General features: G+C 44.4%; 1 protein-coding gene across 1 annotated transcript in view; it reads right to left on the bottom strand.

The window, feature by feature from the left end:
* LOC137414437 (CCN family member 4-like) overlaps positions 1 to 24,610 on the bottom strand; it is a 46,110-nt gene that overhangs the window by 5,555 nt on the left and 15,945 nt on the right. Inside the window, exons 2-4 of the mRNA XM_068099972.2 lie at positions 12,490 to 12,757; positions 8,440 to 8,703; positions 6,058 to 6,251 (exon numbers count right to left, since the gene is read on the bottom strand). Of these exons, the coding sequence (XP_067956073.2) occupies positions 6,058 to 6,251; positions 8,440 to 8,703; positions 12,490 to 12,757 (726 nt within the window). The remainder of the gene's footprint in view (positions 1 to 6,057; positions 6,252 to 8,439; positions 8,704 to 12,489; positions 12,758 to 24,610) is intronic.

Below are 24,610 nucleotides of genomic sequence, written 5' to 3'. Positions count from 1 at the left end.
GAGGAACCCAAAAAGACAAAGATTGATTCATTAGGAGGATCCTGAATAGGATTCGGATTTCGCCTGCTATTCCTCTACCTCCAAACCCATCCAAGCACAGTCTGGTGAACCCTAGAAAAACTACTTGCAAGATTCACTCCTCCATAGACAAAGAAAAACAAGCATTCTGAGTATTGCGCTGCAATACATGTCCCCGACCGGCAGTCTGTCGTCCGGAAAACTGTTGGGGAAATTACCAAAGTTCGAAGTGCCATAACTTTGTCAAAAATGATCGAAACGTCGTGAAGTTCGAACTGGATCTGTAACTTATCATGAGGAAACCATGTACCAAGTTTGAAATCATTAGCATTAAGAGTTTAGAAAAAATGTCCGGAAAACTGTTCTTTGCGTGACGGACTGACAGACGCAAACGGACAGACGGAGGGACGGAGTGCAAACCTATAGTCCCCTCCGGTGTACACCGGTAAGGGACTAATAAGGGAAGAAGGAGAGATGGAGGACAAAAAGAAGCATAAATAAACAAATAAACCACAAATACACACACCAGAAAATGCTCACCACTTCTTACCTTACCACCACAGAATGTACACAGCAATACACACACACACACACACACACACACACACACACACACACACACACACACACACACACACACACACACACACACACTGGAAGTCCTGCATTTGTTGTTTGGCCAATAATGAAGGGAGGAGGGGGAAGTTTTTGACATTTGCAGCTTAAAATGCTCATGAAAATGGACCAGTATGGGCGTGACAGTGCAGCCACGTGACTCAAGTGCACCATTACAACACCAGTGTGAACGTTTTGTCTCGAGGATGTCCACACGTGTTTGCCTCGAGGATGTCCACACGTGTTTGCTTAACTGTTCTCTAGTAGGAAATGAGTGTGGCAAACATTCCTCCATCTGTTTTGGCCTTGTTTCCTTCTGTTAGGGTAAATGTATGGCATAAAAATGCTTGTGGCTGTCTGGGGCGAGGATGGGTTTGGAGAGGGATGGGGGGGGGGGGAGCAGTTGAGCAAAGAGCAGAAATGATTGTATTTACAGGAAGTTTAAATGGGAGGGGGAGGGGGCGGGGGGGAGAAGTGGAGTGAGGAATTATCTTCCCGTAAAATCAGCCATAAGGGATGCTCAGAGAGTAGGAAAGAACTGCAGTGGATTAAGGCAAGGGGGTTGAAGGGGGTGCAAGATTTCACAGTTGGTAGGAAGAGGAGGTTTTTAGTACGTTTTTTAAAAATAACCATGAGATTTGATGAGCTTAAAAAAAAAATCTATCGATCTATGACGTCATTGGAATCTATGACATAATTGTGGAAATGATTATCACAACATTCTTTCTTGTAGAGCTACTTGTGCATGAACCTGACTTCCATTTGGTGCCTGTAAAAGGGTTAAGTTGTGCAACTTTAAATGTTTACTTTCTACAAAACCGGATTACTCATCGTGTTCAGAGAAGAGAGGTCATCCCAGTACCCCTTGGCTTGGATTCTGTATAAGCATGTTTTACAAGCTCTACATCCCTTTACGGACAGGACAGCGGATCGACCAGGACTAGTTTCTATTTTTCCAACTAGATTAGAAACATGCGGTTCTACTCCACGGGAGAACAAATCCAGGATCAGAGACCCCAGACGTAAGCACATTAACAACGGAGATGTATTTTTGTCCATCAGCCTCCAAGTTTGTTACTTGCGAACGAAGGTTTCTCAAGTATATTGGTTGGTCTTGTGCACTGTACTGTCCGTTTGTCTGTTTCTATGTCAATCGCTTACAGGTCACAATTTTCAACCAATCTTTACGAATCACAAAATGGTAGACTGGTCATAAGGAAGAAACCTATTGATTTTGAGGTCAAAAGGTCAACGTAGGCCAAAGGTCATCAACTTTGTCAAATGTGTAAAATCCTCAATTTTCATCTGATTGACTTGAAATTTGAAGAGGAATTACATATCCGGTCACTGAATCAAACACCAATTATTGTGAGGTCCACATAGGCCAAAAGGTCAACATAGGCTGAAGTTCAACAACTTAAGGTGGACTTTCTAAAATCCTCAATTTTCATCCACTTCACTTGAAATCTAAAGAGGATATGCATATCAGGTCACTGAATTGAACCACCAATAATTTTTTTAGATTAACATATTGCAAAAGGTCAACATAGGCCATGGGTCAACAACTTAGGTGAAATTTCTAAAATCCTCAATTTACATCCGATTGACTTGTAATTTTAAGAGGATTTGCATATCAGATCACTAAATTCAACCAATATTTTTTGAGGCGAAAAGGTCAACATATGCCGAAAGGTCAACAACTTATTTTGGGATTTCACAAGTATCGTGCTATGCACGACATATTTTGGTTCATGAGTTATCAAACAGAGTGACCACTATATTCGTCATGTGTGTGTGTCTGTCTGTCCGCAGCATAACTACCCGATGATATCATCCGATCTTGATGAAATTTGGGTGGGAGGTTGATATCATGATCTAGTTGTGTCCTTCCCAGAGTGGGCGTATTGCGCCCGTTGTGGGCGGAGCCACACCCGAAAAAGATGTCTTTTTAGGGGGTAATCGAGTTCAAGCTACATCTTCTCTGAGGGGTTTGGTGGAATCTGACAGGGGTTTCGATATTTGGTTAGGCCAATGTCATGTGTCTAGCCCCACGGTGCTCGATTTTTCATTTTCGCCCCAAGGTCAAGGTCAAAAGGTCACAAAATTTAGAAAAGTAGATTTTTGATGGTTTTATTACATTGTTCACTTCCTGATAGGGTGAAATGTCGTACATGATCTTATATTATCACATACATCATGAAATACAAGTTTTCCACCAAATTTCAGAATCCTCGACCTTTGACCTTTGAAGGTCACAAAGGTCAAACTTTCAAAGTTGTTGGAATCTAACCGAATTTTTGGTATTGTGTAGCTAACTAACCTCATAACTGATTATACATTATTTTCTAGCTCATTTCAAGGTCAGTAACCTTCATTTTGACATTTCCGGGCCTGGCCTGTCCGGGCCTGTTTCGGTCATACAGTAGTCCGTCCTTTGTCATTGAATACCGCTCGCTCGTGAACCATCGTCGTCTCCTGACTTGTCTTGTTTTTTTTTCTTTCTTTGTTTCCATGTACATTTAAGTACGAAGCACGTTTGTTTGGGTAGGCTTTTAGCTACCGAAATCGATGGAATTCGACAAATTTCTAAACAGTGTAAAGCAATTTTACAGATAACCTTCATCATCTTGATCACATGCCCACTTGCATTCAAGGCGAGGGTTTTTTTGGCAATTCGGATGCACACATCCAAAACGGTTGCAAATAGTGCAAGTGTGACTGTTTTTTTTTTTTTTGCACTATCTAATCCTCGTAGTGTGGCTGACACACACACACACACACACACACACACACACACACACACACACACACACACACACACACACATACACATACACACACACACACACCTCTATTTCATTTATGTTCCTCAGAATTCTATCACGCGGCTGACTTTTTAAAGAATAACAAGACCAAAAGTCTAACAGCGGCATAGCCGGGCTTGTACAATATTATAAACCACAAACACACATGATTAGCTTTTCAAACGGTCGCTAATGCTGTCTATAACATTAAACAAATAAATTTGGAGGATCTATTTACCCCACAAAGGTTGGAGGTGTGCTCATTTTCCTATATTGCTCATAGGCCTAAACGTACCATATTGTTGGAAGAGACGTAACGCCGATGCTTTCGATATTTAATGGTCATTTTAACAATCGGTTTGTTTGTGTTTCAAAAGGAATGAAAAACCTAAAGGTAGAGCATGGCGATTGTGATATATGACAGGTTCGACGATATGTTCGGCCTGAACGGCATATAAATCAAAATGGTGTCTGTGGAGAGTTAGCCGCAGCACCGCCGTAATGACATCAGACGTAATCACATCACCCTGTCATGTGACCAGATCCTCAGCTCTGATTGGTATACGTTTGTATACCGCTTGTGAGGTTGATTACTTAGGGGGTGAGCCCCCCCTAAGTGTGTGCGTCATATATATATATATATATATATATATATATATATATATATATATATATATATATATATATATATATATATATATATATATTATATATATACAGATATATATATATACAGATATATATATATATACAGATATATATATACAGATATATATATATATAGATATATATATATATAGATATATATATACGGATATATATATAGATATATATATACGGATATATATATATACGGATATATATATATATATATATATATATATATATATATATATATATATATATACACACACACACACATTGTGTTTGTACATTATTCTTTCACAGCTGAGTCATAGCACCTAGAGGTCGCGCGTTCCCAGCGCCGGGAACATGCATACATGCATACATACATACATACATACATTCATACAGACGGACAAACTGTGCTGCCCGATGGGCTACACCGTAAAAATTCTGCTCTTGAAAGCCTTGATTATGTACACAAAGACCAGTAATGGTTATTCCTAAAATATAATATAATTTAAAGGATTAATTAATTTAAGTAATTTATGTTAACTAGCAACGGTACCCACCCTATGGGCAGGTCTTCAATTGGGAGGCCCAAATGAAAAGGCTAAATATCAGAAATTGAAGTAAAAAAAAAACAAAAAACGATTCATATAAACATCTGTTAAATCATATCACACGCAAATCATCAAAATCTGAACAGTATCTTTAGAATTTCAATAAAAGCCACATCACTGTTCATATCGGTAAATATTATTCCATCGTGTTTCAAATCATGATCGATACACTATGATCGTGATGATCGTGATCGTGATCGTGAATCGTGATCGATAATCGTGTTCACAATCGCTATGTCGTATGTACTCCCGATACGTGTAACTGTACCAAATCAACAGTTAAAAGGATTTTGAGCGGATAGCTGTTACGGCCTTGGCAAGATCGATGGAGACAGCGATCTGTTAGCGATCGATGGAGACATGTTGCTTTCCCGGGTGCCGCACAAACGGCTGCACCGATCGCGCGGCACCCGGGAAAGCAACATCGTCACAATGAGAACAATGAACGTTATGCGAATGCGAATGTTATACGGGAGTCCAAACCTGAGAATGCTGGAGACCAAAGCTGAAATTGGGAAAATCTAAATGTCCTATTTTACTCCTGGAGATCCCAGGATTATCCACCCAAAATATCTTTGCGATCGGTTCAGCAGTTTTTACGGTACCTTCGAACACATAGACAGACGGACGGACATTTGGTGAATTATTGTAAGATTTTACAACATCCCATATTCAACTTTATTTAAATTGTAAACCTCAAAACATAGTTCCCTTACCTAAATTAAGAACCTTGACCTATAAGCAATTGACTTCCTCATTTCCTGACTGCACAGATCACCAGCTGGACATCATTCTTCCTTGAGGTTTCGATCCTTTCAGCCCAGGACCTCTCCAAATGGTGGATTCACATCAGTAGATTACCCACGTTAACAAATCCACAACCTCAGTTGCGTCCAGGCAGTTAGTCAACCCATCAATAGACACACAAACACCTATCTCACATACATGGACATACAAACAAAAAAACACAGGACAATTAGATGAGACGAGCACCACCACTGAGCATGTGGGAAGCGCCGTCACTTCCCGGTACACTCTGGGTACCAGCGACGTCACAACAATGGTGCCACCTTTCTCACCACACTCAGCAGGGCATTACTTAAGGAGGAGTGTCAACCTATGAGGATTGTCCACCCTCTTAACCTTTTAAATGCTGAATATCATGCAGGCAAGCAGCACGTACCATATTTAAAGTTTTTGGTATGAATCAGCTTGGATGAGAAAACTTAGAACCGCTGACCTCCCCGACTTGCAGCGGATGCTCTCTAACCGTTATACCACTGAGTCTGGTCACACCTGTTGTATTTAACGAAATCCCAAGATGTATCAAAATAGCTAATATTGAGCTTGATACATTCATTGGTTAATCTTACCTTTGCGATGCCCTGAACATCTACGTCACAAGGGCGTACCAAACACAGGCGGCTCTGTCTGTGCAGGTAGCAGTTGTAATTGTCATTGGTGATTCGCGTCGCAATACCCATGCCGCACGTCTGAGAACATGGACTCCATGGCGTCTTTTGCACCAAGCAGTTCTTCTTCCACACTTTGGTGTCGGTTTCCGTGGCTGCACAAGAGGGTTGGGGGAGAAGAAAGTCTCAGAATGTTTTATATAAATGTGCGTTTGGTTTCAGGAGTGGGATACAGCCGACAGCTCGGTATTCGGTCTGCCTCTTCTTGCATTAAAACTTCATCATCTGACATTGCTTTTGATCCTCATCATGTGATGAAAAAATGTAGTGAAAGTACACGAGGTAGGTATTTCAAATGTTGCACTTTTTGACGTCGTGGAATACTCAGTCGTAAAGAGGGCTGGGGGTATGGAGAAAGTGAATTCTGGGAACCATCTTTGGAGGTATAGAGCCGAAAGGTTGCTCAAAATATGCTTCAGGGTTCAATGAAAACAACCAACTGCTTTGAACCGAATTCTTTCCACTGCTTTTTGGCCTTTACGATTCGACTTCAGTCTTGAGTTGCCCCATCAGGTTCTGCTTCTCGTCAACACTAAAACTGCACAGCTGTTGTAGACGGTTGATTAAACTCTCTCCTCGTCCCATAGCAGTCGGGTTGTCGGGTCCAACAATGGAATTCATTGTTGGATGAGGACAAAGTACAGGGAGTGGGTTGCCACATACCTGTCCTTCCGTTTTCTGGACCTGAACCCAAATCGAATCTGCTTGTCCTTGTCACCTAAGCCTGGTGATGGCTTCACGGTTAGGGTGCCGGCTTGGGATCCCAGAATCCTGGGTTTGAATCCCGGTCGATCGCTGAATTAATGCCAGGGGGTTGACTCAGCTTGTCATTCTTCCGAGGTCGGCAAATTGAGTACCAGTTCACTGGTAATTCCCTGTGTGTCGCAAAAGGCGACTAACAGGTTTGGCGCCAGGAAGGGCATCTGGCCATAAAACATTGTTTCAAAAAGGGGACCATGGTGCCCAAAAAAAGGCCAACCCCTGCTCTGCGGCGAAAAATGGCCTCTGAAGGTGGTTACTTTTTTTTTTTTTTGGTCCTTGTTATCTACCCAACTCATCCACCAAGTTTTGTCATAACTCATCCACAACTTTTTTGAGATATCATGCTATATATCGCTTTTGGTCCAATCACTCAATGGTGAAAAATCACTTAAATAATTATAGTATCCGGATCTTCACCAAAATATAATCGATTTGTCCGTGTCACACACCTAACCCGTCCGCCAAGTTTCGACAGAATTCATCCATAACTTTTTTGAGATATCCTGCTGAGACAGACAAATAAACGAATGAAAACGTAACCTCCGTCCACCTTTCATGGCAGAGGTAATAAAATATTAACTGTTTACAAAGGTCAAATGTATGTTTCCTCATTCACGAGGGAGGAAGAATAACTCACAGAATGAACAATTCGAAAATGTTTCTCCCTCGTGGTTGAGATGAGGATGAAGTTCATGCAGTAAGCCAATGTAAGATGCAATTGATTCGCACTGCTGGTATATATATATATATATATATACACACACACATTGTGTTTGTACATTATTCTTTCACAGCTGAGTCATAGCACCTAGAGGTCGCAAATTGTGGGTGTATGTATTTCAGAATCTGTGCAAGGTTTTAAGCTACCACATGCTGACCGTGACGTCTGTTTTGAGGCCACCAAAGGCCACTGAACCACCTTTAGAGGCCATTTTTCCCCGCAGAGCAGGGTTGACCTTTTTCGGGCACCGTGGTCCCCTTTTTGAACAATGTTTTACGGCCGGATGCCCTTCCTGCTGCCAACCCTTTTGGTCTCCTCTTGCGACACACAGGGAATTACCAGTGAACTGGTCCTCAATTTGCCGACCTCGGAAGGATGACAGGCTGAGAACCCCCCTGGTGTTAATTGAGCGATCGACCGGGATTCTAACCCAGGATCCTAGGATCCCAAGCTGGAACCCTAACCGCTATGCCAACACCAGGCTCACCAAAGGCCACTATAAAGTGTATATTGGGTTCTGGTTTAGGCAGTACTGCCACAGGCAAAATATATCCGCCATGAGGCCAATAACTCCATAGCTTTTCAATATCCAACATGTCCTGAAACCACTGCTGAGATATAGGACTCACCCAGCCGGGCAGCGCCGGGAATCCTCACCCCCAGACCCGGGTAGCGCCAGTTAGCCCCTGCCTGTAATAACTATACATTCCAAACATGATTCATGTTTTTTGGTTTCTCTTCATCATCCATCCCTAACCATGATACGCACAGAGATACCTGCGGCAGCATCTGCTTCTCACCTGCCGTTGACAGGATGCTTGATACGGACTTCTTGAACTTCTTGCTGTCGAGGCAAATCCACTGCTCGCAACACTTTCCCGGCCACTTTACCCGTCGTGGTTTCTGACACCGAAGACGCACCGAAGGCTTTCCTTTGTGTGTGCAAAGTGGTACGCAGCCAAAGGTCCCGTCGATGCATGTACACGAGTATTTGCAGTTTGGGGAGAAGGTCTGTCCATGCCGGTAGCGCACGCCATTCAGCAAACAACCTACACCGACTTTGTCTGCAAAGTAAAAGGGAATGGAAGATCAGGACCGTTTAGCCAAAATCACATGTACGGTGAGGAATGTCAAAATCACATGGGACATGGGGGCATGCTATCACCACACCTTGTTGAAATTGTCCATCTACCATCATGCCACCTGATACATTTCCAAGATGTACTCTATTTGATTTACAGCGATGAGTTCGGAGGTTGTAGGTAAATGATGGTGTGTGGATACTGTCTGATGAGTAGCTCATCCAGGTCATCAGCCTTATGATAATAACATTCATGAATGTGGAGTGAAAGAGACAAAGCAGGCCTGGAGCTTAGAGTAGATTAGAGAGACATGAATATATAATTGATGGATAATCTGGTGAGTTGACCTAACTGAAAGTGGGATTGACAATAAACGTTGAGAAACAAGAGGAGGCAAAAGTGTTGAGATGAGCAGATCTTTCGTACAGTTTATCAGGTGTTTCCCTGTTGAGGTCTGGGGTGGAGTGCAAGACCTGATGTGAGAAATCAAACGACGGAGATTCGTAAAATGCGTGCAGAGGGAGAGTGCAGGAAATAATGATGAAAACCAAGGCCTTGGTTTGTACCACTTCCAGTAATGTACAAGGAGATGCAGGAGTCCCCGCATACAGTTGAAAGCATTGCTCCATTAAGCTGTGTACAAATACTTTGGGTCAATGGCGCACTCTTCTATCTTACGTAAGAAGACCTTTGCCATTTTTGCTACAAAATTCATCTCGTTACGCTCACCAACAAGCCACCAGGAAGTGCCTCTCGTGCACCACCTGACGTTGGAGAACCACAGTGTGCCATTCGGATTTGCAGAGGGTCCATCCAACAACAGCTGTTTCACATTGTCAGCATCAGCTGTTTGGCGCTGGTGTTATCCGGAGAATGTGTCATTGGCGTGCTCTAATCCCAGCTGCACCCGCTCACATCCTTGGATAACCAGATGTGAAACTATCTCTATTAGTACAAATACTTTACAGAAGAGCTTTCCACCATGGTACGTTGAGAATAAGATGTCCTCAAGGGTGATGTGTTTACATTTAAGTGCAAACATGAAGGATATTCTAATGTAGCGTTCAACAACTTATGCAAAGGAGTGTCTGATCTATCACGTGTTTCATATGCTCATCCTCTAATCCTTTTACTTTATATGGTTTGATCCATCTGCTTTCATCGCATTTAATGTAGTAGAAAGAACTACTTTGGTAGTACTGATGCTATGGAGTGTGGCATTTTGAAGGATGAATATAATGTGATGAAAGCCATAAACCAATGCGATATTTAATCCCCGTGCAACTGCTATTGAAACTGTCAGCTTAATGTCTCTGACATCTTGACTTAAGAGGAGCCTACTTATTGGAATTCCACTCCAGGATGAAGGCCTCTCTCAATATGGTCCATTCTGTTCAATTAAATAGAATTTAAGACTACCCTAGTTGATATTTTTCAATTTAATCTCTCCATCTGATCTTTGGTCTATATCTGCTTCGTCTAGGGCCTTCTTTAGGTTCCTAGTTTGTAATTCTTGAAGATCCGGATTCGGATCAAGAATATGAGAATGTTTTTAATTTTTCAAGCGAATCTTCAACATTGAGCGATAGGGCCAAAAATGACATGTAGCATGATATTTCAAAACGTCATGGACGGATTATGACAAAACTTGATGGATCTGTTGGTTGTGTGACGAGGACGAATTGATTCGATTTTGGTGAAGATCTGGATTTGGATCAAGAATATGAGAATGTTTTTAATTTTTCAAGCGAATCTTCAACATTGAGCGATAGGGCCAAAAATGACATGTAGCATGATATTTCAAAACGTCATGGATCGATTATGACAAAACTTTATGGATGTGTTCGTTGTGTGACAAGACAGAATTGTTTAGATTTTGGTGAAGATCCTGATTCGGATCAAGAATATGGGAATTAAAAAAAAAAATTCAAGCAAAACTTCACCATTGAGAGATAGAGCCAAAAACAATATGCAGCACGGCATTTAAAAACGTCATGGACGGATTATGACAAAACTTGGTGGACGTGTTGGTTGTGTGACAAGAAAGAATTGATTGGATTTTGGTGACGATCCCGATTCGGATCAAGAATATGAGAACGTTTTTAATTTTTCAAGCGAAACTTCACCATTGAGAGATAGAGCCAAAAACAATATGTAGCACGACATTTCAAAACGTCCTGGACAGATTATGACAAAACTTGGTGGACATGTTTGGTGTATGACATGTATGAATTGATTCAATTTTGGGGAAGATCCAGATCAGGCCTATCAGTGGGCCACAAAACATAAACTGGTCAGTCTGGTGTGGAGGTATGAGCTCTACTGCATGCTGTTGTAGTTATTGCTGTTTTTCTTGAACTTTTTTCTTCTGTACCACCGTTAAGATAACAATTATTTTGACATCTTTGCTGATGCCTGCCAAGACATCAGCAAAGATAGGGCCAAAAGTCCAGTCCAGTTGCCATTATTTTTTGACTCCTGGAACAAAACCAATATAGTGTGAGGCATTAATATTTACTACCCTTGGTAAATAATGAGACGATATGTGTGCAATTTTACCTTCACCTAGAGTCCTAGACCTTCAAAAGTTACAAGTGGGATTGCGGAACTTTCGGAATGCCGCCCTTAAAAACACAAAACATTCTGGAAACTTCTCCCACTTCCCTCCGATCGAAAATCTGAGGATATACACGTATGGAAACCGATTTATTGGATGAAGCACTTCTTCCAAATTGAAACATGCAAGAGTAAGTTGATCTCCTAATGCAGTCATGGGATTAAATGTGGCCGGACATCTGGAAAGTGCGTTTTGACAGCTGTTTGGATGCGGATGAGGGAGAGGGGGATTATTGGACGAACAGTGCTCCGTAGTATGGACGAAACTTGCAAAGCCTTGCGGAAAGGCAAGTAAGGGATAAAGACTGGAAAATTAGGAGGCTGAGGGTGGGAATGGAGGAGGATGTAAAGAGACCAAATGAACCATTGTGAAAATATTAGCAAAACACACTGTGTTTCAGATCCAATCCAAATTTTCCTAGATTCCAGTGGTTTGGAGTGGAGAGCGTTTGCTGTAATTGGCAAATGTGAGATACGAAAGAATGTGCTTTGCAGAAAATATTGAATCAAGAGATTCTTCCACCATTCCATCTCTCCCTCACAGAAAATAAAATGCAGATTATACTAGGGCCATTCGTTTGATGTGGAATGTCGGCGAAATAATTTATGGGCAGTGGCAATTTGGGAACCAGACTTATTTCGCCCCTGTCTCGCTGTTATTTCACAGCCTTCCTCTTTTGAATGTAGCACATGGCTGCGGGTAGCTTCATGTGCTGGGGGAAGAGCTACCTGTTGGTGTTCCCATATGAACCCCCTGGCAAATCCCATATCACTACATGTTTTGTCAATTGTCTACTGTTGTCTTTATAATTCATGGAAAATGGAAATGTACACTCATGTCTGTTCATGTCTTTGTACAAACTGCACCATGAGCCTTAGTACAGGGTCACAAAAAAAAATATGGTGCAGTATGCATTCTCTGATTATGTGTCCTTGGGATAGTTTATAGTATGTGACCCTGGCCTTGCACAACCATTTAAGTACAAAACAAATGTGACAAACTATCCCCAGGTCACTCATATTCAAGGAATGTCCATTTTACTATCTACACTTCCATTTCAATTGCTTAAGTTGTTCTGTGAGAGATAGCAGAGGAGTTTTTGTATGGTCTGTATAAAAGGGAGCTTTCGGCACTGCCAAACACCTCCTCACATGTGCAGATGCCGACCTCGTACTTTGGCCTGTCCCCAGAGTAGTCACAGTATAGGCCTCTGTGCGGGTCGCACGTGTCGGCCTCTGTGCAGGTGTTCCCGGCCTGCCGAGCACACGTCCTGCAACAGCCGCAGCCGTCCTTCACGAGGCTGATTCCTGGAGAACAGTCGGGAGGCTTTTCGGGACACTGGCACGGCCAATGGCAGTACTGTCGTCTTTCCTCGGGCTGAATGGACATTGTCGTCGAACCTGTTGCTCCGAAGATAACCTAAAGACAAAATAAAGAGTCCACATTTAGATCAGGAGTGATGTTGACTGTGGAGAGTGCTTCAAACCAGAGGTTTTGCTCACTTTCCTTTGCTGAAAATATGGAAGCAAATTCCATTCGAGTTTAATCGTATTAAGTCATTGCAACTTTCTGAATTGTAATCCACTTAGTGGAGTTGGGATTTCATGAGGTCACACACAAGCACACACATGATCACGAGCGAACTACAGTAGGAGTCTGTCTGGGACTCTGTGACGATCCTTAAAAGAGCCCTCGGAACAAAACTCTGCGAACAACAGCAACTTCACAACTTAGCCAATGAATCGCAATCCTTCTCTGAAACGGTGGTGGATACTTCGAGTCCTGGGAGGACTCCGTTCCACCTTCTGAAACCCGAATTGTGGACATGACAACAATTATAGCCACACCATTTTAAGACCAAGTAAGGCTGAAGGCGTTCTTTAGCCTGTTTGAGTGCTACCTCTGATTGTGCTGTTCACCGTACATTTGAACAGCACCAACAATTTGGCTTTGCAATATTATACACCCGATGGTGTGCTGCGGTTAGTATGACATACAGTGTCACATTGAAACCGCTTTTTGTTGAACCGATTAGAGAGGAAGGCACAATTGTTGAAATACCTAACATATCGTGTGTTTCGAGACGGAGATCCTTGAGCAGGGTGGAAACCAGCTTAGTTGACATCAGTTTTTTAGGAATGAGTTTGGAGACGTTATCACAAGTTATAACTAAAAGTGGGCGATGCCTGGATAGATATAATCAGTCATGGCTTTATGAACGTGTCTAAACACGTGGCACAAATTCAAATCTGTCCACTTAATATTATTATTTAAAAAATGAATATCCTCATGCTTATTCTTTGTATCACCCAGGTACATTGTACAGGGTGTCTCAAAATACATGGAACCCATGTCACTGCTAATAATTCTGCCAATATTAATGTTCTTCTTTTTTTTCAGATTTGAAGAGAGGAGACCATAACAACTAATAATATTATCAATCAAAATGCCTTGGACAAAGGAGGAAAAAATATTTTGCGTCACTACTTATTTGGAAAAAATGCAGAAAGTTCAACTTCAACAACTATCCCCAGAAAAACCAAATTTATCGTTGGGCACACAAATTTCAAGCCACTGGATCAGTAAACAACCTCAACAAGAAGGCAGAAACACCCAGTTCTGGCAGGAAGCTGACTGCAAGATCTCCTGACAATGTGAATGCGGTGAGACATTCTGTCGGAAGGAGCCCGAAAAAGTCCATCCGAAGACGTAGCCAAGAGCTAGGTCTTTCACGTGCGTCAGTGCAAAGAATCTTGATCAAGGATCTTCAGCTGTACCCATACAAGATCCAGATCAAGCATAAACTCACACCAGCTGACATGGCAAAACGTGTTGTGATGTGCCGGTGGTTCGAGAACAAGATCGAAGAGGATCCTGACTTTCTTGATGTTTGGTTCAGCGGCGAAGCACACTTCTTGCTCTGTGGGCATGTCAATAGCAAGAACAATGTGTTCTGGGGGCACACAAGCCCCAGACGAGGTGCTTCAGAGGCCCTTGCACTCTGTGAAATGCACGGCCTGGGTGGCCATCTCAAAACATGGCATAATCGGACCGTTTTGGTTTGAAGACGCAGACGAGGAGGCAGTCACTGTCACAAAGGAGCGTTACATTGTGGTGCTCAACAAGTTCTGGAGGGGACTTGGGAGACGTCGTGGCATGAATCGAGATGTGCAATGGTTCCAACAAGATTGGGCAACTCCACATACAGCCAACATCACGATGGAGTGGCTGGACCACCGATTCCCTGATCGGCTGATCAGCAGGCGCCGCGAACCCGAGTGGTCTCCACATTCACCCGATCTGAACCCCCCAGATTTTTATCTCTGTGGGTTCTTGAAGGACCACGTGTATGAGAATCGTCCTCAATCCATTTCTGAACTGAAAGTGGCCATTACCCAGAAGATTCGTGCCATCAGGAAGGAAGAGTGTGTCAGGGTGATTGACAACTTCGCTTGTCGGCTTCAAGTGTGTCTAAGGCGCAAAGGCGGTCATTTGGAACATGTGCTCTAATAAATGTATCCTTTGAGCTAGAGACCTCAAACCTTCAGTTTTTTAATTGTTATATCAGCTTCCAGGAAATGTAATGTTTTTTGGAGTTTCTTGTCTGAGTAATAAATTATTATCATGTTAATGGGTTCCATCTATTTTGAGACACCCTGTACAATTACTTGCAAGTTTGAAGAGAGGCAAAAAGCAGGGAAATAGATTATTATATATATATATATATATATATATATATATATATATATATATACTGTATATATATATATATATATATATATATATATATATATATATATATATATATATATATATATATATATATATATATATATATATATATATATATAAAAACGGATTTGGGAAACCCTGCACTTGGTGTAATTGTTGTAAATATCACCCTCTGTAAATAATAATTCTTTGTAAATACCTCCATCAATTGGTAAGATCAAAGGTCATCCCCTAGTTAGTCCATCGCACCACGTAGTGAACCATAGGATCTCTCCATAGTTTTATCCTTATTATGTGTATCAGATAAGGCTGTGTGTCCAATAATTGACTCTACGTTGCATCAAATCAAATAAGATAGGATCCCCTACAATATCGCCGTGGCCTCCAAAGCGCCAGTACGGCGGCGTTCGCCACCGTTGCATTGGGTGGTTGTTATTGGCATCATCTTCATCCCAAGACTCCATTGCACACGAGGCCAACAGGAGGGGAGGAGCCGTGGGATCACGGGCGTGGCCCACCTCGTCACCCAAGGTGGAGCAAAAGAGCCCTCGCCAGCCAACCAGCGCTGAGGTGAGAAAAACCGGTAGGCGTGGCATCGGAGTTGGCGGCTTCATCGCACGACGCACAATATAAGGTGCGCGCAAGCCTTTTCAGGAGGACAGGAGATGCGTGATCCAGCTGCGAACAAAGAAAGGTGTGATCCAGCTGAACAAAAGAAAGACGCGCGAAGAGGCTGACGACCGGGGTTTTTGTCGGCTTAACCACGAGGGGATTAAACCCCCCTCGGTAAGGGGAGTGCCGTCGTCCGATTCCGTAACAATTGGTGTCAGGAGTGGGATTTGAGGCCCGAACCAATTTTTTTTTTTTAAACATCCAAAAAAATTTGGTCAGAATTACGAGCGGCCGAAATTTTTTATTTAACATCCAAATTAATATCGTGCCATGGATGATCAAGGCAACCGGATGCCGGCAGGGGAGCTAGAAGAGGGTTTGGAGGTAACCCAGGACCTCAGGGAGGAATTGGAGGAGGAGAGCAATGATGTGGTAGCGGAGATTTCAGGCGCACAAGATGGTGGCCTCGCGCACGAGGTTTCAGGCGCACAAAATGGCGCCTCACGCGTGGCTGCGGCAGCCACGCCCGTGGCACCGTTGGACTGGGGCCTATTCTGGGAGCAAATGAGGGCCCTTATGCTCAAGGCGAGTGAAGACATTAGGGTAGAGGGGGACAAATCAAGGGCAGAGATGAGGGCCGATAATGAGCAATCGAGAATTGACATGGGAAACCAAATTGAAGGATTGGAAAACAGAATGGGGGAGCGATTGGGAAGCCAAATCGGGGAATTGAGAAATGATTGGAAAACCAAATTAGGGAGGCTAGGAAGCAAATTGGAGGGCATAAATGGCCAAGCCAAATAAGTGAATGAGGGGTTGGCGAGGGACAAGGCCCCATATGAGGTAAAGGAGGTTGAGAGGAGGGTTGACCGCAGGTTGAGTGAAGAGGTCGCGGGGGTACGCGACGGGGTAAAGCGGGTTGAGAAACACCGGTTGAACGAGTTGGAGCAAAGCGCGGGTAACTGGACGGGGGTAGAAATCGCAACCCAGGGTGTGGGGAAGCCGCGACAGCTGAGGTGGAAGAGGGAATTTTAATAAAGCCAGCGGTCGTCGAGGTGAATGAAGAAAAAGCAGTTGGAGTTGAAATTGAAAAGACGACGGAGGTAGCCCAGGAATTGAAGGAAGTGATGGATAATGTACAAAGTCTAAGTTCACATCCTGATGCCGTACTTGCTAATCCTTATAAAGATTTGCAGGTGCGCGTGGAGAGGAGGATCCCAAAGGTGAGACGGGCTGTGTATGGTGCGAAAGTTTTTTTCGGAAAAGTGTTTGGCGCAAAAATAATTTTAACGCGCTTGGGATCCCTGCGTACCGCGGGCGTTTGTGGTAGGTCCGTTGGGCGCTGTGTGAGAGGAAATGGCGCGCGTGTAAGAAAAGAGTGTGCGTCGAGGAGTGAGTGTGTTACAAAGTGTGGGAGTGATACCGAGTGCGAGCGAGAATGCACGTCAGAGTGTACGGAGTGTGACACGGAGAGTGAGTTGGTGGTGGCGCGGGTGCGGGAGGGCACATCGGAGCGCGTGATGGTGAGTGTTACAGAGGATGTAACAGGAGAGTGTGCGCAAGAAGGTGCGCGAGAGGGGTGGTGTGTAACAGGGAGTGCAGTGGTGGAATGGACGGAGTGTGTGGAATGCATGAGAGGCGCTGAGACGCCGGGCTTGGTGAGTGTGAAAGGGGTCGCGTATGCGTGTGAGCATGCGAGTAAGGCAATAAGGCATCGACGAGGGCCCGGGGCAGCGTTTAGGGCGACGGATAGCCGACGCGAGCACTCGGTGCGCGGTGCGCTTTGTTTGTTGCGGGGGTCGGTGCTGCGTCGCTCCTCTTCGGAGCGTCGTGCACGATCCGGGCCTGGCCCCGCCCCGCACGGTCGAGTCCGGGCAAAGCGACCGGCCCGGTTTGAGGACAGGTAGGAGGGATCGGAACGGTGCCCCCTTGTGGTGGGGGCGTTCCACCCGGGCAAGGTTGGCCCATCACGCTTGGGAGCGAGAGGCCCTGCGTAGGGATGGCGCTTTAAACCTCGGCCCAACCAAACCTCCTCCCCTGAACCGAATGCCGGACGGACTCAACCTGCAGGCGACCAAACCACCCGAATTCATTGCTCGGCTTTGCGAAGCCGAGTTTTCATGATGTAACGACGCACCGAGGCTCAAGTTTAATGGACTGTGAAGATGATAGTGTTTTGGATTCGAAATTGGGGTAGTGAATTTGATGATTGGCGAAGATGATTGACATGATTGGCGAAGATGATTGGCGTGATTGGCAAATTTGATTGGCGTGATTGGCAAATTTGATTGGCGTGATGGGCAAAATTTGATTGTCGATGGTGATGTAGAGGAATGGCAACTCTGCCATCCCTCACATCCACCCCGGGCACATGAGCACTTGTTATGGGGTTTGGCAGTGTAAGCTCGCCGAGGGAGGGTTTGGATAATGGATTAGGGATCTAGAGAAATGACCATAGGTAACTGTAGGGTTAAGTAGCGACATGATACCTGTAGTAGGGGACGTAGCAGATTAGTGGATTATAACGACGAGGGAGCGCAATAGTATAAGGGGCAACTGGGAAGCGCGAGTTTCAGAAGGGCACCAGGTAGATCAGATGATGCAGTGTGTTTGTGGTTTATTGAATGAGGAATTGGTATGGAAGTTTTTGCGAGTGAGCATGTTGAGCAAATGAGGAATTGAGGAGCATTGCTCGGTGAAGATGTGTGTATGAGCGTGGGAGAATTTGGGTGCCTGAGGCAATGGTTTGGAGAATGGAAAGTGTATTGAGCAGCGTATTGTGAAAGGTGTGAGGTGATTGTGAGTTGTATTGAGCGTGAAAGTGTATGGAGCAGTGTATGAGTGAATAATTGTGATTGTGCATTGTATTGAATGAATGAAGAAGCCTGGGAGGAAGGAGGGTGCAGGAAGCACCAGGTGTGTGAGCACAGGTGTGCAAGTGAAGAACAGGTGTATGGAGAATGGTTGTGTGGAATAGCTGGTATGGAATACATGGAGTATGGAATGGATGGTGTGGAGTGAGTGTGGTGGAAAACGTGGAGTGGAGTGGTTGGTGCGAAGGGAGTGGATGGGGAGGATGGACCCCCATCACGAATACCCGGGGAGGGTAGTTTACGAGTTAGGTAGAGGGTATAGGTAAATTGTGGTTGGATATTGGCATCCGTGGTGCGTGTGGAAGAATGTTGTTTGGATGGGTGCATTGGTGGCATGGAAATGGCTGGGCGTGTGGCCTGTTAGAGATATGGTTGGTTGAGCGCTCCGCCACTGTTATTCCGTCGGCCAGGTGAGGCCGCAGGTAGGCTCTGGGAGCCAGTTAGAGTTGTTGTGGATGGGACCCGAGGATCCGGAGGACGGACCCGGGTAGCCCAGTGCCAGAGAGGGCACCGAGGGGGTAAGTGCCAGGGAGGGCCCAGTTAGATAGGTTAGTGAGGAGCAGGTAAGCTCGGGTGGCAACTTCAGTGGCGGAGGCGCACAGGTAGGTAGACCGCTGAGGGGAGCCACACGACTCAGCCCAGAAATTGTGCGAAGGCACAGGGAGTTGAATCGGGGGAGTGAGACCCCAAATTGGTGAGCCCCACAGATGGTCAATGGGAGTTTGGTTTTTAGAACCGCATAGAGTAAGATGGCCAATGGTTGGGCAGGGAAAGACCCCGGGTAGTGTAAAGTGTGTTAATGTCATTTAGGAAGTAGTTAGGATTAAGAATCTCCTCACACCATCGACATCCACTCACTCACCTGAGGTGATGACGTAACTCCACACCATGCCATGGCTGTTTTGTTGTTTTTGTGCAAATGTTTTGGAAATGTGAGACGCATCATGACGTGGGTGAGACATTGTGCTTGTTGTTCCATCTCTTCATCCTTAAGAGGGATTGATGATGAATTGGTGATGGCAAATTTGGTTTCAGAGGGATTGGTACGAATTTGGATTAGGGGAGATATGGGGAAGACGAGACTGTAGAGACGAATTTGTAAATGTGTAGTTTTGTAAATATGGGGTAAGGGCAAGGGCAAGGGTAGAGTAGGTGATAGGGGAGGGGGGGGGGGTGGCGTATGTTAGGGACGAGCTTTCTCCGCCCGCTCTTCGTGCGCACCTTGCTCTACATTACCTGTGTTGATGTGTACCCTTGTGACCTTACCCCTCGCTAACGCTGCTGCTTTGTCTTCCTTCCCCACCCATGGACCGTGCTCTCTGGGCACTGAGGGGGAGCGTGCGGGAGCCGCATCTGTGTGCCCGAACCAAGGGTGTACTTACTTTTTCCACATGCGAAATTTGCATTTATGTTTATTTAAATTATACAATGGACTACAAAATGTAAATGTTTCATGATATTTGTTATATTATATCACCTTTATCTAGCAATATTGTTGAAATGAAGATCAAATAGATGTATGTTGAAATATGTTGAAAAAGTCAAAACTATACATGGGGTGGGTGTACTTACTTTTTCATTTGACTGTGTATATATATATATATATATATATACATACATACATATATATATATATATATATATATATATACATACATACATATATATATATATATATATATATATATATATATATATATATATATATATATATATATATATATATATATATATATATAACTCCATAGTAAGATCTCCAACCTTTAATTGAACAAACAATGACTCAACGTTTCGATTAACAACGTGAAGCCACACGCCTCCGTTAATCTTCCTCAAGAGTGATAAAATCATCTCAACATCCCCTTATATGCAAAGTGGGGTGGGCAAAGCTGGACAGCCAATGAAACCGTATCACACCGCTCTAGTGAACGGAGACGTTATTGACCAAATTCAAAAATCAACCGTATATTAACAGCTTAAAAGAATCCTGTAAGCAATGCTGGATTATAACTCAAGTGTTTAGAAAATCAGGAACAATAAATACATTTAATTAAAAGTTAAACTTGTAAACAATTAAATTGTAAATTAAATCAAAACTGTAAATATATGAAAGCAAAAAAAAATTTTTTTTTTTTTTGTGATTGGCGAGTTATGGGATCGAGTACAATGGGGAGCTCACACTTTTGCGGAGCACACTCGGACATCGGTGGGGAAACGACATCAACGAAAGTTCACAGCATTGGTTGATGAAACCACACATCGCATGACTCCCGTCGTTGACATGAACATTCTTCGGAACCGGTGGGTGCTTAACCGATCGAGTACGCAGCTCTCGGAGGCACAAACCAGCTTATTGCAGAAGGGCCTTAATTTTGCCATCACTCCCCGATTTGTTCCGAAAGACACCATTGTATCACAGGTGGAATCTGCGATGATGAATCTTGATAACACCACCAAGAACGAAATCAGATCACGTGTGGCTGCTGTTTTACTTCGCCCTCCGCAATCTTCACGCAACAATTTCAATTTGGACCCAAAAGAACAACAAGCTTTACGAGAGTTACGCAACATGGATGACGTGGTGTTCTTACCAGCGGACAAAGGACGGGCAACGGTGCTCATGGATCGTCTTGTATACACGAACAAAATGCAGGATATGTTGGCGGACCAAAGTACTTATGAACGGTTAACCGCAGATCCAACGAAGAAGGAGGAACGAAGGTTAAACTCAATGCTTGCCAGATTAAAAGCGACTGGTAGACTATCAGCTGCGGTGTACAAACGTTTGTACAGCAGTAAGGGCGTGGCTCCCAGGGCATACGGGCTACCGAAAGTGCACAAAGAGGGATTTCCGCTACGGTTAATCGTTTCCTGTATTAATGGTCCGTCATATGCTCTATCCAAGTTTTTGGCAAACATTTTGAAGCATTTGGTGGGGACAACAGAGCGAACCGTACACAATAGCACAGCATTTGCTGAAAGAGTGAAGCAGCTCACCATCGCAGCACACGAGACCATGGTTTCGTTTGATGTTGTGTTTATTTACCAACGTGCCCATAACCCTGGCGATTGAGGTGGCAAACCGGCGTTTGATGGAAGATGATCGATGGAAAGAGACTGCGGGAGCTTTAAGCCCGATGGACGTCTGTGACATGCTTTCTACCTGCCTCTCTTCCGCCTACTTTGTATTTAATGAGGTATATTACAAGCAGGTTTATGGCACCGCTATGGGTTCCCCGGTATTGGCTGTGATTGCCAACATGGTGATGGAGGATTTGGAGGAACGCACCATTCCAGCCCTGTTAGTGCAACCATGTGTTTGGTTCTGGTACCTGGATGACACATTTGTCATCTGCCACTCTGATGAGGTGGGCATCATACATGAGGCCATAAATAAAACTTTTTCCTCCATTAATTTCACCATTGAAGAGGAGAAAAATGGAGCCCTTCCCTTCCTAGATACACTCGTCGCAAGGGATCCCAAAGGAGCCTTAAAGGTAACGGTGTACAGAAAACCAACACACACTGATCGCTACCTTGATTTCAATTCTTGCCATCCAATGGAACACAAAAGATCGGTGGTGCACACCCTCTCGAAAAGAGCACGTGATTTACCATCCACCTTTGAAGACAAGATGAGTGAGGTGGACCATCTTCAAAATGTGTTAAGGGCAAATGGTTATCCTGACAGCTTGCTACCCAACAGGAAAACGATAAGGGCTTCCCCACACAACAGGCTGAGACCGAGAGAACAACCAAAGGGTTTGTGTGTTCTCCCTTTTGTACCGGGGGTTTCACAGAGGGTCGGCAGAATTTTGAAATCGGCAGGAGTGAGGGTGAGTTTCACACCGGTTTTCACCCTTCGCCAAGCCCTTATGAGGGTCAAGGACAAGCTTCCGAGGAAGGATAGGTCAGGGGTGGTATACGTAGTGCCCTGTGGTTGTGGAGCTGAGTATGTGGGTGAAACCGGGAGGACCTTAGGTCAACGTATTGCTGAACACCAAAAAGCATTTGAATGTAATTTCCCCAGCAGATCTGCTATTGCCAAACACGGCCTTAAGGAAGGCCACACACCTTTATGGGATAGGGTTAATATTTTGGGTTCCACACCCAACAGAAACAGAAGACGTGTTTTGGAGGCTTGGCACACAGAAGAAACTGTTACCTCGATCACACAAGAGGTAGTTGACTTACCGGTAGCGTTTGACCCACTCTTGTGTAAACGAAGCAGGCATTCCTTACTTTGAACAACGAGTCCACATAATATGTCACAAAAGGTTTTTATTCGGACAATTTGCCCCCTCCCCCTCCCCCCTCCCTCCAAACCACCCCTCTCCCAAACCCCCCCCTCTGCTTCCACCCCCCCTGGTTTCCCCCCCCCCATTCTATCCCCCCCTATAACTCCCTCCATCCCGCAATCCGCTTTACCGCATCGGGCCACATGTGATGATCTTGATATTATGCCAATTTTATTTTATCATTAAAAAAAATTTTTTTTTTTTGCTTTCATATATTTACAGTTTTGATTTAATTTACAATTTAATTGTTTACAAGTTTAACTTTTAATTAAATGTATTTATTCCTGATTTTCTAAACATGAGTTATAATCCAGCATTGCTTACAGGATTCTTTTAAGCCGTTAATATGCGGTTGATTTTTGAATTTGGTCAATAACGTCTCCGTTCACGAGAGCGGTGTGATACGGTTTCATTGGCTGTCCAGCTTTGCCCACCCCACTTTGCATATACCCCGCCCACTTTGCATATAAGGGGATGTTGAGATGATTTTATCACTCTTGAGGAAGATTAACGGAGGCGTGTGGCTTTACATGTTGTTAATCGAAACGTTGAGTCATTGTTTGTTCAATTAAAGGTTGGAGATCTTACCATGGAGTCATTTGGATTTACTCCCAACCGCAAATCTTTGCTTATATATATTGTTGCGGATATGAGATTGGCCTCCATCCATATCCGCTTGTAAATATTCCCCTATTTCCCCAATACTTCCCAACTATCCCCAATCCCCCATTCCCTAGTCCCATTTTCTGTAAACAGCACTCTGTAGACCCGACCTTCCCCTATTTCCCCCATTAAATGTCGCATCCAGGTCCACCGCATCTCACGTAGACAACTTTCGGACATCTTGCTAGTTATTCTTAGTCTATGTCAGTTAAGGACTCGTTTCCATTAATTCTGACTCTTCGTTGCACCAGAATGTGATTGTATGGCACCATTAGTAAGTTTAGGACCTCCCAATACCTCCCCGCATCTCTTCCTCATGGAACAACAACACCAACAACAACAACAGCGGCGGCGGCGCGGGGAGTGCGCGTCCTCACTCCGGCTTGGTTAGCCGCCATTGAACATGTGCTCCGACGGGGTTACCACGCAGGGGCTCGCTGTCAGCTCCTCGTCAAGGGCGGAGCCCGGTAACCCCCCCGCACCCAATAGGAGCGGTGGACCGATTCCATCTGGGGCGGAGCTAACGAGCCGAGGGCGTGTCACTCCCCGCTGAGCATGCGCAGAAAGGGGGAGGTGACGTCAGATGCGCGCTGGACTTGAAGGAAGAGAGACGCCACCAACCGAGCGCTGCGAGACCTCCCCGCATCTCTGGACTGGACCGAGCTGTATTCTGCCCCTGAGCCAAGGTGCACCTTGTGCCATCGACTGCCTGCCCTTCCTTGCCATCAATCCCTGTGTAAGTCAGTCTTGTCCAGTTTGTCTGTGGTCTGTCGGGGATAAGATAAGACTGTGTCTAAGTGCCCATCTTTCTGTGCTTTACCTCTGACCGTGTAATCTACCCGTTTCTGCATCACCAATATTATATCCTCCTCCGGAGGTCTTGAGAACTGTACCCCTTGTGTCGTTGCATTTACCCCAGCCGTTGTGTCCTTTCCTTCATTGATTTAGCATAGCGCGACTTAGTCAACGTTCGAGTGGAATCGGGTAAACTGTGCGGACGAGGTAATACCAAACCGCTCGGTAAACTAACATCTAAAACCGCGTCTGTAACAATTGGTTGTCAGGAGTTGGATTCGGACCTGGGACTAAATTTG

The sequence above is a fragment of the Myxine glutinosa genome, chromosome 3 (genome assembly GCF_964187855.1).
Source record: "Myxine glutinosa chromosome 3, kmMyxGlut1.1, whole genome shotgun sequence".
Lineage (NCBI taxonomy): Eukaryota > Metazoa > Chordata > Myxini > Myxiniformes > Myxinidae > Myxine > Myxine glutinosa.
Note: the sequence above shows the minus strand (reverse complement) of the source record. Positions and strands in the feature narration are given on the sequence as shown.